Source organism: Aulonocara stuartgranti, assembly GCF_965226115.1.
Source record: "Aulonocara stuartgranti genome assembly, chromosome: 16".
Classification (NCBI taxonomy): Eukaryota; Metazoa; Chordata; class Actinopteri; order Cichliformes; family Cichlidae; genus Aulonocara; species Aulonocara stuartgranti.
Window position 1 is genome coordinate 2,687,393 of NC_138952.1, and position 16,469 is coordinate 2,703,861.

Genomic DNA, 16,469 nt, shown 5'->3' on the forward strand with positions numbered 1-16,469 from the left:
CTTGGCTCAACAACGTTAAAGCCAAAGTAACGAGTTTTGAAAATGTAATGTGCAGGAATTAGATATTTGTTTAAACTTGCAGGGAGTAAAAGTAAAAAGTAGGAAAAGAATTACATAATAAGTGTATTTCAAAAGGAACATAAGCGTGTGATGTGATTATTACACTCACCGCAGTTTTAAAATGAATGAGAGACAACGACTCCTACTGTGGCAAAACTTTACTGAATCATGATCAGGTGTTCCAGAAAAATACGAGTTTATATAAAAATGAGACTTCACAGTCTGATCTGTAATACTTCCTCTGTAATTAGAAAACACCTCAAGTCTCCTCAGAGTAGTAACTATACTGCCAAGGTAGTCTTAAAAAATATACGTCTACTTCATATCAACAGCAGCTGAAGCAGTTACAGTGAAAACGTTAAACCTGTATGCTACAACATGTAATATCTGAACAATGACACTGAGCTGAGGCGTAAACGCTGCTAAGACGACATCGAAGAACAGCCGGCTTCCCTTGTTGAAGACATAATGAGAAGTACTACAGAGCCACAACCTGAGTGAGTGGCCAGACGTGGTGGTTACAGTAACAGTGAGATACTACAACTCTACCATTCGAGGGTCAAAGTAAGATATTTAATAACTCCCACGGTGCCGACGTAGGCCTCACCTCGCTCTCATACAAAACCAGCTTTCAGGATATTTCACAGGTTAAACGATTCCAGCAAAGGTGACGTGCGAGTGGCATCTCCAGCATTTCCCCATCAGACATGTAGAGCACATTCATGTACATAAGGCAAAGTAACAGCTACGACATGTTGGAGAGTCCAATCCAGTCAGATACCCGGACACATCTCCCACCACGCAGTCCAGCGATCACAGGAGCTAAAAGTTTAATGATGAGTGAGCAGGAACGAGAGTGGGGTAAAAGTGTGGATTCAAATTTACATTATAAGATGTGATCGGAATCAAAACAGGAAGTCCTCATGATGGTGGTGGTGGTGGGGGGGCATTTAAAAGCATCGACAGCTACAAAGAGCAGGAACAGGATCATAAAATAAAAAAATCAGCTGAAAAACTAAAAACATCATCATCATCATCTAATGTGGGAAAAAATAAAAATCAGCTGAAGGTCCAGTGTTTGAAGGTAATCCAGTGACGTTTCCAGATCCAGTGGCTACATCATGTAGCGTTAGCGGGTTTAAACGCGCTGCACTGCGTGATCTCTTATATTCGAACACTTCAAGCTTATATCTCGTGCGTCCATCATCCAGTGTCGTTCAGCAGCTTCCCAGAGGAAAGCTCAGAGATCCAGCGGTTTGCACTGCCGGTGCTTAAACTCAGAACCAGGGCGAGAGCTTCCACCAGAGTCTCAAAGCAGGCAGAGATGCTGCCGACAGCGCTTTGGGTGACTGGATGGACTCTGTAATGGCAGGTTACTAACGTGGTGCACAAACAGGAGATTAAAAATAAGGTTTTCTTAATACTGAGGCTAAAATGTTTGTATACACCATCTTACAAAGACTAAGCTCGACGCCATGAGATCATTAAAAAAAAAAAAAGTACTTCATATTGCTGATCTGTGTAGCTACGGTTGTGGTCGCGGCGGTTTGCAAGCTGCCTCTTCTTTTGCGTTTTCAGACTCGGCCGGCCTGCGTGCGGGTGGGTGAGCGGGTGAAGCGGGAAACCAGGCGGGAAGATGAAGAGCGTGATGGCGGCCGCTCGTTTCTTCATCAGAGCTCAGTGGTCAAGAGACCTCTGGGTTTGGCTCCATCCTCTGAGGCTGGCGGCTGAGCCACAGTGCTGTGGACGAAGGAGTGGAAGAGACGGTCAAATTACTGCCTCAGAAAAGAGAAAACGTTTGTGCGCAGGAACCAGTTTTAAGAGTCGTAAGTTTGAAAGAAATTGCTAAAATGCGAACACGCTGCAGTCTGACAACCTGCGACAACTTAATAATAGCTTTATAATTTTACCTCGTTCGATCAACAGTAAAATAAAATGTTATGCACTGAATTTACATTGTTGTGTGTCCAAAATGGCCGAGAAGTTAAGGTCACATGGTTAGCAGTCAGGCTTCTATAAACCGTCCATATCTCACACTTACGACCTCGTAGGAGCTTCGAAACACTGGAGAAAAAAAAGTGACACTGAAAGCCCAGATTTGATGGTAAATGGTCTGTATTTATATAGCGCTTTACTCGTCCCTAAGGGCCCCAAAGCGCTTTACACATCCAGTCATCCAGACATTCACACACCCATTCACACACTGGTGATGGCAGCTACATTGTAGCCACAGCCGCCCTGGGGCGCACTGACAGAGGCGAGGCTGCCGGACACTGGCGCCACCGGGCCCTCTGACCACCACCAGTAGGCAACGGGTGAAGTGTCTCGCCCAAGGACACAACGACGAGACTGTCCGAGCCGGGGCTCGAACCTGTATGTATAAACCTATGAATCAGAAATGACTTCCTGTATGGAAAACAAAATGCAAGGCTCCAATACATATATTTAAGCTACTGTACACACAAAACAAAAGAAAGAAAATAAAAATCACTCGTCCTTTTATTTGTATGGAAAAAAACGTCTTTTTTCTTCTTCGTTTCCAGAATTGAAGTCAGAATTCTGACTTTTTCTCAGAATTCTGCAACAGAATTTTCGGTGGCACTAATCCTCTTCCGTATATTTGCCTTCTGTGGGTTTTTTGGGTTTTTCTGACTGCAGCTTTTATTTTTCAATAAATTTCTCATTCGACCTGCATGAAAACGCTAAAACGTCCAGCCGTGTTTTTAGAGTCTGACAAAGTGAAACCAGCTCCATCGCTATTTACAGGTGACAAAGCACAAATGTGATCTTGAGCTCAGTTTGGTGATTTAAAAATCTGGCTCGATGTAAGGAAAACATAAAAGAACCAGACACACCGTCACATTACGAGGTTAAAGAGTCGTATCCTTCAGACTCTTCTAATCACAACTTTTGAAGAACTGAGGCGTGAATGAGACGTCTGCTTGAACTCAGAGATCCTCACAGAAAGTTTGATTTGTGATGTTCTGACTTGCTGTCACTGAAACACCTGCTTTCAGCTCAAGCATGTGTTCAAGTTCTGCTGTTCAGTATTGTTTTTCATTTCTGATTGTTTAATACTGATTCATTCACAAACAAAATCATAAAAAACTAAGAAAAAGCTGTGCATAAAGGACCTGAAAAATAACTAATTTGCTTTGCTGTCTCTTCCTCCACAAACAAAATGCTCTTAACGATTCCTGTTAAACTCTCAGGGATGTTCTCTTCTGAAACTTCAGGCTCAGTGAAGTGAGGAGGAGACGTTTCGTGCTCTTCAGCGACGGCTGCGATGTAAAAAACAAACTTTGGGTTCAAAATGCAAACACTTTTACCTGGTGGAGAGGGTGGAGACGGCGTTACGTGTGTGAGTGAGGTGAGGGAGGGCTGAGGTGAGGGATGCTCCCCCATCTGAAGGGAGAAGAGGGTTGACCTTAGGCGGGGGGTCAAGGTCGAGCAGGCCGTTAGTAAAGGCGCCGGGAGGCTGCGTGAGAAGGGGGTGAAGGAGAAGGTTGGAGGTCAGTGTCTACAGCGCCTCTACATTAGCCAAACTGCACAGCGACTATGGAAGTGCAGAGAAGTCCAAAGCCTCGTGGTTCAGAACAATGAATGCAGTTAAAACAGCTTCTAAAACATTTTAACATTTCACAGCCAAACCTGGAAAAAACATAAACAGGTGAACTTTTAAAAAGTGAGGCTGATAAACTCACAGCGGTTGTGGGGACGATCCAGCGCGGTGTGATGAGAGGTTTGGTCGGCTGCACCGGTGGGAGCTACAACAACATCAGAAGAATGTTAGCATCCACGCTAAAGGTCTACTTTAACCCACACACATGCAGTGGGAGTTTCACTGCAGATTATTCAGGACACAGTGCAGTAATTCTTACCACAGGAGCTGGATCAGTGAAGTCAATAAGGTTGTCAGAAAGTGGGGCGGCGCTTTGCAGGTCGACCTCCTCTGCTTTAACCTGCAGCGTGATGCAAACACTCTTTATTAGCACACGCAGGCACTAAAGAAACCGTCTACTTCCTGTGTTAGTCACACGCAAACACCGGGCTGCGTAGGCACAGATTGAAGGGTAAATAAACTCTACTCACGCAAAGTGTTTTATTCACACATTCACAATCAGATGAATGCATCTCAGAACAACTCGCTTCAGTTTCTTGCTCAAGGATACTTTGGCATCAGACTGGAGCAGTCCGGGATCAAGTGGACGACCTGCTATTGTTACCAATTACATCACACTGAAGACTGAACCTACTTTCACAGAGTAATCAATATGCACTCACAACCCACCTCACCTGCTTGTTAATGAAAATATCTAATGAACCAATCAGATGGCAGCAACTTTATGCATTTGGGCATGTAGATGAGAAAGACGACCTGCTGAGGTTCAAAATGAGCATCGGGAGGTGATGTAAGTGACTCTGAACGTAGCTGAAATTTTTCCCACACAGCCATTTGCAGAGTTTATGCAGAACACAGCCGATTAAAGCCTGAAGCAGAATGGGGTGCCATGCTAGTCAGCTAAGAACAGCAAACTCAGGCTACATATGCTAAATGTAGCTTGCCTGGTCTGGCAGGTTTCCATTTATGATATTTAGATGGTAGGATCAGAATTTGGTGCATCCAACACGTTCAGGCTGTTGGTTGTGTGATGGTGGTGGTGGGGGCTCAGTATGCTGACCGCATCCATCCCCACATGACCACAGCGTGTCAGCAGGACAACGCACAACACCACAAAAGTTTCAGACTGACTTCATGAACCTGATGACGAGTTCACTGAACTCAAATCCCCCAGTCTGATACTAGCAAGCTGTGCCTAAAGAAGTGGCTGGTGAGTGTAAAGCACAACAGTAGTCATTACCTGTGAGCGTGCAGTCACGTTACCTTTGGTGCCGGGGCTTCACTGGTCGACTCGGAGGACTTTTTGGGAACAGAAGCTTTTAAATCTTCAGCCAATCTCTCAGCGCTGAAAACAGGAGAAGAAATGGTATCACACAAGCATGTGACCGCGTACTTTTAACAACTTTTAACACTGCGAGTCACCAAAACCAGCAAAGACAGTTTCGCCACTTTTAAACTCAAATTTTAAGAGCACAAACTCACACAGCACAGCTAACTGTGCGTCTGCTTTTATGTGTCACTCTCTGCAGAGACGGCAGCAGTATCCAGGCAGAACTCAAGTCATGTGATTTAACACACCCGGGCCGACACACAGACACACACATGCACGAATGCATTACTCAAACACACCAGCAGATGTCAGCAAACACTATAAGGACTTTAATCTGCCCCATTAATGTTTCACTGCCTGTTTGGCTGATGCAGGACTTTACATGCATCTCTGTTAACATTATTTTAAACCATTTGATCTAAATGTGCAACATGTTTTGTGTTAAGCTTACCTTAACACATTCTTGAAAACAAATCACCTTTTGCTAACTATGAAAAATCAAACTCTTTACCTTAACTTCAATCAACCTACAAAGCCAGGACACTTTGTCACTGGTCTTTGTCAAGGCCTTAACTATAACGTGTGAGAGATCTGATGCAACGAAGTACAAACCACAGTAATGTTTTGTTTTTCTAAACAAAGGCTCACCTGGCGCCTGCAGATGAGACCAGGGAGGATGGTGGCTTCAGCAGGTCCCAGGTGTCCTGGACGTCAGGGCGGCTGCTAACACAAAGAGACGAGTTACTGCACCTTCAACCTGGCAGAGAGACACACATAACGCTTATTCCTGCATAAAACATTCACTGTGGTTACCACAGAAAGACAGGAGGTCAAACTTCTCCGACTACATGAGTAAACAAATTACTTTTAAACAGGTTTCATTATTATGAGTTTCAGTAGAAATGCTTTTAGAACAACATGCAAACGGGAAACATTTGCTAAAACCGTCAACAACAGAATCTGCCAAATCCAACGTTGTTTATTCTCCAGCGTGAGTCGCTTGCTGCTTCGGTTACGAGCCGTCGTGGACTCGTTTGTCATTCTGTGGAGCGCTGCCGAGCTGCGGCTGACGTAACGTTGTGAGCTATGCTAATAATCCTTATAAATATTCAAGAGGTTAATCAGCTCGAGCAGCAGCGAGCGCTGTGATTGGCTGGGATGAAGCACTGACAGTTGGCATGACTCAGTAAGATGAAGGAACGAAGGCCGAGTTTCAAGACAATGAGGCGCGGTGACAGTGTGCCCTGTGCCGATAGCACGGTGCGCTCTGAAGAGCTGCTTAATGCAAAGATCCTAAAGGGTTAAATAACAGTCTGAGTGGAAACGTGATTCTATTTTCTTTGATTCTGAAGCTGAACATAAGAAGTTATCATATTCCTGAAAGTGCAGGTGAGTGAAAACGTACCTCGCAGAAGCCTCCTGCAGGTTACAGTTTTTATCTCCGAGCATCACAGCGTGTTCCTCCAAAGCCCCCTGCACAGAGCAAACAGGCGTTTATGAGGAGAGGGCTCACACACATGAATCAAAACGTCACTTTAGCTGTTTTGATTTAAATGTGTTTAAAAACAAAAGGCTACAAAATACTGAAGGCTTAGCTAAAGACCGCTCAGCTGATGAGGCTTTCACTCTGATGGATAAGCAGAATCAGAGTACATCGGAGGGCCCTCTTTTTCACCCCCCGGTCTGTTGCGCACCTTGAGCGCGGCCGCCTCGGCTTGAGCCTTCAGGATGTTACTCTTCAGATCCTCCGGGGTGCGCAGCGGAGTCACGCATGGACTGCTGCCCGCACTGTTCAGCCCGCACTTCTCTGTGAGCTTCACCACATCGTCCTGTTGGGTCAGATGTCACAGAGGCTTCATCACGCTGTGCCGCACATGTGTTTGTTTATGCTGAACTGCCAGTGAACTACACAGAAGTGCTGCTGGTCTCCATCAAAGCAAGCAGAGTCTGATTTTAGAGGAAATAACAAACACTCGCCTGGTTGTTCATGGCCACGTTGACGTTCATGTTATTTCTCGGCGCAGCGAGAAGCGGACTGCTCTCCAACTCCAGCTGCTTCAGACGAGCTGCTGCTTCTGAGTCGCCGCACATGAACACAGAAAGACAAACAAACAGAGTTATCTTCGCTTTATTTATATAGTTAGCAAGTGATCGTCTCGTCTCAGGACACTGATGTTTATTAACAGTCAGCTCTGGGTCTTTTTCATAACGGTGTTGGCTGAGTGTAACTATTGCTTGCATTAACAGAAAAATATAAGTGAATCAATGGTCAGTAAGGTCGCACCAGGCGGCAGCCGTCACGGTGAAAAATGAGGCTATAGAGTCAAAAACTGCAGTTATGTCAGTCTCTTAAAACAGACATTTATTGTTTTACAGCAGTTTTCTTTAAAGCCTGGCTTCTAAGGAGAGTTTTTAAATATTGGCCAGTTCGCTGCAGCCTTACCAGCGAGACTCAGCGCATCTTCTGCAGGGACGCTAGCACCGGCATAGGCAGCGGCTTGTACGGGCTCCTCGATAGCTGTGACTGCAGGGACAACGGGACCTCTGAGGACATCGTCGACACACGTCTCCATTAGGTCAGCAACCACTGGCAAACTAGAGACATACAAGAAGAGAAAGCATGGCAGATTCAGCCTGAGTTGTGGATGGAAGGGTTAATGATAAATACATTCAAAGAGAAAACAGAGAATAGAGGCTGTTTTATGGGTTTTTAACACAAACTGGAAGAAAAGGATTGTGATTCATACAGCTTACCTCGACAACGTATGTACAGACTCTGCAGTGATGACAGAACTGATCCGCGCTGATACAGCAGAAGGTGTTTAAGAGCAACACACCAACATCCAATAATATGTCAAATAATTATTACTAAAACCAAAAGAAAAGCATAAAGTACTTGTACTTGTAATCCATAGTCATTAACCTTTAGCATCATCACCAACGTTAACTTACAGGGTCACGTTGCCGACATGTGATAAAACGATTGTATTTTACAACATAAGTATGAAACCACGTTTGAGTCCACTCAAAAATGTCTCCGGAGGTAAAAACACTGCCCACAAAATAACTTCAGCAGGAAATAATGCGGTGTAATATTCTCAGAATTAGAGGTGCTTGAAGCAGAACATTTGACACACGGATCTTAGCAGAAGCTCTTCCAGCAGCTCTGTAATTACCTCATATTTCTGTAGCCTGAAGACACAGTAAAACATAACAAATGTTGTATATTACAACATACTGCCTGGAGAGTACAGGGGTTAAAGAACAACACACAAAAAGATGTGAAGAAAAGTGCGATTCTTTGTACGTGGGCTCAAAAATCCAATAAATATGTTAAAAGATCCACCGTGAGGAGAATCGAGCCGTCGCGTGGGGAATAAGACACGAAGGCAAGTATGACAGATGCATGTACCACCGAGGAGACGCACACCGACTGGAACTGAAACCGGCAACCGGTTACTCCCTAGTCTTTATTCAGTCCTCCACAACAGAAGCAGCGTTTTTAAATATCTGTTTGCACACGTTTATCCGATACAAGATCACTGAAAAATCCTACATCGTAATCCAGTAACCCGGTACGACTCACATATATCGACATAATTATACAATCACCAGGATTTGACTGAATATTACAGCGTGACAAAAGTAAGTATCAAAGTATCATGTAAAGTATCAAACTGGGCCGAAGACTTACAATCAGGAGCTTTTTGGGTGATGATAAGTAGGGCTGCCACAAACAATTATTTTGATAGTCGACTAGTCACCGATTATTTTTGCGATTAGTCGACTAATCAGATCATCATCCATTGGACATAAAACGTACAGCTTATTGCACCAGCAGCATCTGCTCTTATATAACTATCATTAGCTTACAGCTTGAAGTGTTTAAGGTCTGTGCTAACTAAAAATAAAGACAAGATGATAGTTTATTAAATTTTAATGACATTTGCAGATTGTTTCGGTGAAGTTTAATAAACTCCTTGCTATCTAAAATATAAAAGGACACCGGAGTAAATTCTCCAGCATCTCACACTTCTGATAACCAGCTGTCTGCTTGACGTTTATTCAGCTGTGTAAAAACTATAATTTTAATCTCAGACAAACTGATTTACTCAGGAACAAATAAAATACTGAAAAAAAAGGCAAACAACATTTTTAAGTTATCTAAGTGACTCATATATCATGTTTAACCTGAGAAGTGAAAGACGGTGGTGGGTTTGAAAACGATTTGCCGGGAGTCCGGTGCTCTCACGGCTCTAGTGACCTAGCCCCCGGCTAGCTATCGAGCTAGTGGGTAACAGACGTCTCCGAAAACGTCGGAGCGCTTTTGAAAATATGCGGTGTCCTGATAAACTGAGCAGATATTTGAGGTTTACACAGCTACATTCTTGCCTGAAAATATGCTAACCGTTTTTGTGACCCAGAAAGAATAATAAGAGTAATATTAAGACTAACTAGCTGCCGCCATTGTTGGAAACTGAGCAGGGCCGCGCTATGAATTCTGGGACACAGTTTCTTCTTCTTCGTCGGGGTTTAACGGCAGCTGGCATCCTTGTACATGCAGTGCTGCCATCTTCTGTTTCAGTCCGTTATTACACTCTTAAATCCTGCTACTTATTCCTGCGTCTTTTGGGATCTTACAAAGCTTCAAACGACGTGTCGACTATTAAATCAGTCGTCGATGATTTTGATAGTCGACGTAATCGTGACTAGTCAACTAATCGTGGCAGCCCTAATGATAAGTTGATTTGTTCCAAACCGAAAACACAAACTTTATCACATTACAGACAATAAAATGTTATTTTCACTATATTCTAAAGCAAAGGTGAGAACGTAAATGTACGACTTACTTCCAATGTGTATTTATTAGCTTTTTTAATTGGCTTAAAACAATTGAACATAGAATGACAAAGTTGTGACCGTGTTAAATAAAATATTTCTAACAAACATCCAAAGTTGGAGCCTTTTCTGATTTCATCATTTCAAAATAAGACTGATCTGAAATACAACTAACTTTATTTAAAACTATCCTGCTTTGATTTAAAATCGAACACAGTTTCTAAAGACAAACGCTTTGGTCATGTTGTAAACAATTAACTACGTAATATTACATATTTATCTTCATTTGGTTGAGATGTGCAATAAACAGTGTAATTACCATGTAAGATCAGTGCATTTGAATTATTTACGTGATTATTCAGCATTTAACTGTGGCATGCTCGCAGGTAGACGTTACTGTACTGCAGCACGTTTCAATGCATTATTCTAGCTCGATCTCTTGCTAGAAGTTGAATGGGGAGGCAGCATCAGGTTCATTTCAGAAGCTTTCACAGAAGCTCAACATAAAATATGATTAGACAACAATAAAACCTTCAAACAGAATTTAACTAATCCAGACATTATTTGGAAATAGACATGGTGAACCGTTAGCTTCATTTTTCACCTACAGCTAAAACCCTTTCAGACTAATCTGCCTACAGGTGAACGACACCCACCCTCTTATCCAACTCCCTTTTAAACAGAGCAGCAGAAATGCAAGAACAGATTCACTTTAAAAAAAAATCGAATTCATTTCATTTATAAAAATGTTTAACTGAATTTAAACACAGCAGTAGTGTGTGAAATATTACAAACACAGGAAATAGTTTCTGAGACTGAGGGGGGGAAAGGAGCAGAAGAGGACCAGCCTAAATCCCCCAGAACCTCTGACCTGCTGTTTCCTCACAGAGTCAAGACTGGAATTGAATTCATAAAACTGAGCCTGATACCATCTCACCCCTGCCTGCCAGCCTCCCCCCTGAGGTTTGGCATGAAGGTCAGGAGGAGGAAAAAAAAAGAGGGGGGAGGAGGACAGAAAGGAGAGGCCAAGGAAGCAGAGGGAAAGGAGCAATGGGAAGTTATCTTTTCAAAACTGTCACTGAGCCAAAGGTCAAGGAGCAGAGGCATGAGGTGCAGAGATGGACTGAAGGGAAAGGGGGGGATGTGGGTAGTGTTAGACTTCTGCTGAGGAACGCTTCACTTAATCACAAATCTGTACATTCGCACTAGGCGAGGCGAGTCACTTCACTGCTGAGCCTTTCCCATTCATTAGCGTGCAGACCAGTTCGCGCCGGTACAGCTGGTGAGACGGCGGCCAGCTGGTCGGATCTGTCCCACTCCGTTTGGGGAACCTTGATGAAAAAGAGCGGGGAGGATGGAGGGAAGAGGACACCTGAGGACAACAGGGTGGCAGTGAAAGAGTGACAAAGGGAAGGTGATGAGGTAGTGAAGATACAGGGTGTGTGAGGTGAAGTAAAGAGTGAGACTGGGAGGAAAGCAATTATTGTGCAGAAGAAGAAGATGGTTAAAAGAAAAGAAAGGGAATAAAGAAGGCAGCAGGAGGCTGATAACATGAACGTAGGAGAGTGTGTAATAACTGTGACAAGTTGTGTAAATATGTTACCATTTATTCAGTGACAAAAGCAGCTGCTCTGATGGGCATAAATCATTCTGGATAAACGAGTAAGACGCGGGTTTGCGTGACGAGCTCTGCGGTGTCAGGAGTATGCCATCCAGCTTATTGCAACACGTCTGCCAGCGTGCACTGAAGTGTGGTGTGACATGTGCTGTCACATAAACACTTAAGTGAAGTGACTGGACGTCTCTGGGGCATCGGTGACCCGGCTTTGCACCTCTAGGGGCTGATGTTTGATAGCTCATGTCAAATCCATGTTCATACTGTTTATATATTCCTGAGCAGAAGCTTTTATCCGCGACGGGTCTCCTGGGAGTTTGAGTCCAAACTGGGACTGACTTGATGGTACGGGATGATAAGTGGGTGAACTTCCAATGACCTTTAGGTTTTGCGTGCAGTGTTTAGCAACAGATTTGATTTGTATTTTTCATTTTATGTTTTTTAAATCGTTACATTGTTTCCAAAGAGACTGAGCTGAGACCGACCCACTAACACTTACGATAACGTTCAGAGAAGTAAAACAGCTTACAGGACTGAATAAGGGTCAGGGAGGGGGCAACCTTTAAAGACACATGGCAGTATGGGACACTGATGATGTCACCGTGGGCTCATTAACGCCTTTTTTTAAAAGTTTGTAGAAATTTCAGTCGTTATTTTTAAATTAGTATTTCTCACATTTTAATTTCACTTTGTTTTTTGCTGTTACGCTCGCCTGAAATACTGCCCAATGTTTCCACTCTCACCATAACATCAAGGCTTTTCTAATCTGCTGCCACTGATGATTAGTCTTATTTATTTTATATACATGTCACAGAGATGATCATAGCGTATGTATGCATGTTAATGAATCTGGATGACACCATATAAACTGCCCAAGATATCAAAACTGTCGGCATCTATAAAGCATTTGGGGAATTTTATAACACTCGAATCCTTACAAATAATATGTGTTATGTGTTTTTATGCTGAACGTCGATGTTATGTGTGCGTTGTTGTTCTGAATAAAGTTGGTTTTAGAAGTTCTGCCTGTTATATATAATCTAGACTATAATGTCTGTATCACAGTTTAAAATCAACTTATTTCTCTGTTGACTGTTCATGTTATCAGGCGGGTTAATGGGGGGTGGGGTGGGGTCCATGCAAAAACCCAAAACCCCATTGATTTCAAAGCGAGAGAGAAAGCAGAGCTGGAGAGGAGAAAGGAAAGAGCACGGGGGATTAGTCGAAAGCATTAGTGATGTAACAATGTCACTGTCAAAGCATCCTCCTCGTGTCCACTCAGTCGGTTATAAACAGACTGAGGTCATCTCGGTTTAAGATCTTAGGCTGATGAAACATTTTTAATGAAGTCCCTGAAGGCTCGACAGCATCGCCTCAAGAACACAGCATCGCCGGCCCGTACGTGTCGCTGAAACAACATCAGACGTAAACGTAATCTTTCCTAAAAGCTCTAAAACTACTGGAGGCAGTCGGTGCTCTACCTCAGCCCCTCAGTACAGGGGCTTACGGTATCACAATCCTACGTCGCCTCATTCTCGAGTTATCACATTCACAAACTTGGGCGTCCACGCCGCCCGGCCAGTGGGTGACGCCAATACCCGATCAGCCTTTTATGGCTGAGGGGTAAAAACAGGAAATGTGTAACAGCAGCATTTGAATCTGTGTGAGAGCAGGAATGCTGAGATTTTTATGAAAAATCGAGTGAATGAATAAATGATTACATAAACTCATTTCAGGTATTTGCAGTCTGCAGACTGAGGCCATGTAAATGCTTTGGCCTGATTTAAGATCGTCTTATGTCAATTTAAAGGACAATTAAGTTTTTTTTCCTACTGGGCATCATTTACCACAATGGTAAACTAATTGGTAAACTGCTCTGAATCTCTTTAGCCGAGGGTACAAATGACTCATTAAGCCACATTCACAGGACGTGAGCCAGGATTATTGTTTAAGTCTAAAAACAAAAATGAGCCAGTGCACCACAGACGTGACAGGAAGCTGAGCAGAAATGGTTTCAGCCCGAGCTGCAAATCCAAATGAGCGCGTGAATGTTTCTGACCCGAACGCGGGTCAGAAACATTCACGTTTATGCTGGGAAATCCTCGTATAAAAGCCGAGGTCTCTTCTGGGGATACGATATGATATATCTGACAGATCTGTAAATAAACACCGATTCACGCACAGCTGTGGTTCTGATACTTTCCTTAAAGTTTTCCAGTATGAGGTTGGTGGTTCACAGGATGCTCAGAATGACATCAGTAGAAAAAAAAGCAAGGATACCTACACACTACAAAGCACCAACAGTATCAAAGAGAATAGATCCAAAGCTGAAATCACATCGCCGATTCCCGCACAGCAGCCAAATCACAACACCATTCCCAGCACCGATTTGCTGCATTCCATGCTGATCAAAAGGGAACAAACAGCAAAAGGCGGCGAATTGCTGTCTGTTCGGTGCAAGAAAACCCATTTCCAAAGCCGCAGTCTCAAAGCCGATAGTGCACAGCGAATGATTGGTTAAAGCGAGAGCATGTTCAGTCTGACTGTACCTACCAGCGTGCTGCCAGACAATTATCCTCAGTACATAATCATACTGGAACACACAAGGAAACACGGGAGGTTTATAACAAAGCTGGATGCTTACATACATTCATGCAAATGCACATTTGTGTTCAGTCACACACACACGCACAAAATAAATCCATAAATAACAGATCAAATCAGAAAAAAGCCTGAAATTATTTACACATCACTCAGAGGCTGAATGACGGGATTAAAAAAAATACAGTAGAAAGATAAAAACTGAATATCCACGTCCTGTCCACTCCGGGGTCGTTCCATACTCGCGGTCTCACATGAAAAAACTATTCTCACACAAAGGGACTCGCAGCACGATGAGGCCAGTATCATGGCCTGTTTTTTATCCAATCAACAATCAGGAAACAGTTAAAACATTTAAAAGGAATCGGGTGGCCTTCCCTTATTTTTAACCCAAATCTTTTTGCTGTGTGTCTTCCTGCATCTTTCTTTCATACAGCAATGAGCAGCTGTAAGTCGTCAGCGACATTCAAAAATAAGGAATCAACTTTAAAATCCTGATTCACTTTTCTAAAATGCTCGTCAGGGAGAAAGACGAGCTCAAAAAATTAAAGATCTAGAGGAGTCTTTAAATGTGCAGGCACCAACCTTCTTTTTTCTCCCCCAGGACTCCTGGGCAGAGCCTCGATCTCAATCGGTCCACAGGCAGAAGCAGCGACCGGGCTGACCACGGGCATGGCTGCCCATGCACTCCTGCTGGGGGTCACCTGGAGGAGCACAGAGCAAACAAGTTAAAGCTACACATCCACAGATATGGCTGAACGGATGATTAAACCTGACTTCATTTGTTCTCTCAGTGATAACATCTAAACCTGATACTGTGTTTCACTGCTCTTCTCTTTCCCCAGATAACAGTGGAGAAATTAAACAGCAGCTTTTCTCCTCACCTTTCTGTCTTTGCTGGAATTGACTCCGTTGCCTGAGGAAAGAGCCCTAAGAGAAAGAAACAGATTTTATTTGAAGAGCAAACAGCTCTGCTCAAGCATTCTTAATACAGGTTATTTGGTTTTACACTGCAAGTAACTGAAATGACAGACAAAAACAAAAAACGCTAAGAACATTTAAGAAATAAGAATAAAGTTTTCAAGTCTTGCAAATTTGGGTGAGCGACCATCATTGGTGGCAAAGTGTTCGTGGAGCTTCGAGCCTGCAGGCCAGGACACATGCGGCACATTTTGGAACAATGAAAACATAAAAGTTGTCTTAAATTATGACAAAGTTTTAATTTAACGTCTGCCCTGAGGCAATTTGAAAACCCTCATACATAATTAAGACAGCAAGTCTTGGACACAGCTTTAAAAAAAAGTGCAGTCTAATGAGCTGTAATGTAGTCTCATTTATCATAAATGCTTTGACTCAGCAGCTCAGTTCCCACGACAGCTTAAAGCTACAGCTGACATCACGTCTTAGCACGCACGCACGCACGCACGCACACACACACACACCTGTAACAAAAGGCTCTGTATCGAGATCATAGCTCAACCTGATGATTAACCCGAAAACAGTGAAAATACTCGGATAAATTTATATCATGTGACCCAGTATGGATGTTCAGAACGAAAGCCCCCGTACAATCAATAAATGAGACATAACATTTACATAAATTAATGTGAAAATGGTCACAAAAAAGACAAATAAAGTATCTTAAATGTACAAGAACACATTTATACATCTCTGTACTCACTCTGGTGGGTTGAACGGTCCTGGAAAAGCAAAGAAAACACATTAAGAACTGTGTCCACATGAATAATGCTGTTTGTTTACAGCAGACGTGACTGTTTTTACTCTTGTTCATGCTGAACCAACATTTAGACCCTGAAGTCATTTCTTTGCAGAAGCGTCTTTGAGTTTAACACAAGTAAAGCTACAGTGTAGGCTGCACGAAGGGTCGAGGCTATGTCCAGCATTTACACTGGTGCATGGTGTGCCTGTGTTATAGTTTAGGGAGGGGCTCGTGAGGTTACAGCAGGTTACTTATGTTCTGTAAGATCCCCCTTAAAGGTGAGCTACTCTGTACTCTGGGCAGCTTTTCTTCAAGGACCTCTCCTTCCATCCTTCCTCCAGTACGAACCGGTTTTTCCTGACCCTGCAACACAAAGGCCCCCTGGCATGATGCTCATCTTGGAGACTACGTTAGCCTTCACATAGCTAATCCAGGGGGCACTGCTCGGGTGATGAGGAGTGCTCGTAGCTCTGCCTAAGTGGGGCAAGCAGGTCATCGTATGCTTTTTACACAAGGAGTAGAGGATTTCTAAAGCTCTGTTCATTTGTGTCCCAAGCGTACAGTGTTCCTGACTGCACGGCTCGGCACGCAGTGCACATAGGGGGACCTTGTGTGCACAGGTGCAAGCCTTCCCAGCTACTTCAGCTCTTATTCATTCAACTCACAGGTGAAATCCTTTGTG

At 43.3% G+C, this 16,469-nt stretch overlaps 1 protein-coding gene across 4 annotated transcripts in view; it reads right to left on the reverse strand.

Annotated features, from left to right (window-relative positions):
- Nucleotides 1-203: 203 nt before the first annotated feature.
- The window catches only part of epb41l5 (erythrocyte membrane protein band 4.1 like 5), a 36,612-nt gene continuing 20,346 nt past the window's right edge, over nucleotides 204-16,469 (reverse strand). Inside the window, exons 14-26 of one of the 4 annotated variants that reach the window (XM_082508114.1) lie at nucleotides 15,749-15,767; nucleotides 14,952-14,997; nucleotides 14,653-14,771; nucleotides 7,456-7,607; nucleotides 6,990-7,084; nucleotides 6,707-6,841; nucleotides 6,418-6,485; nucleotides 5,661-5,735; nucleotides 4,946-5,027; nucleotides 3,942-4,022; nucleotides 3,765-3,827; nucleotides 3,390-3,538; nucleotides 204-1,800 (exon numbers count right to left, since the gene is read on the reverse strand). In XM_082508114.1, the coding sequence (XP_082364240.1) occupies nucleotides 1,731-1,800; nucleotides 3,390-3,538; nucleotides 3,765-3,827; nucleotides 3,942-4,022; nucleotides 4,946-5,027; nucleotides 5,661-5,735; nucleotides 6,418-6,485; nucleotides 6,707-6,841; nucleotides 6,990-7,084; nucleotides 7,456-7,607; nucleotides 14,653-14,771; nucleotides 14,952-14,997; nucleotides 15,749-15,767 (1,154 nt within the window). In that variant the 3' untranslated portion in view covers nucleotides 204-1,730. Of the gene's footprint in view, nucleotides 1,801-3,389; nucleotides 3,539-3,764; nucleotides 3,828-3,941; nucleotides 4,023-4,945; nucleotides 5,028-5,660; nucleotides 5,736-6,417; nucleotides 6,486-6,706; nucleotides 6,842-6,989; nucleotides 7,088-7,455; nucleotides 7,608-14,652; nucleotides 14,772-14,951; nucleotides 14,998-15,748; nucleotides 15,768-16,469 lie in introns of all 4 variants that reach the window. The other 3 variants (XM_082508113.1, XM_082508112.1, XM_082508115.1) reach the window with 3 other exon arrangements.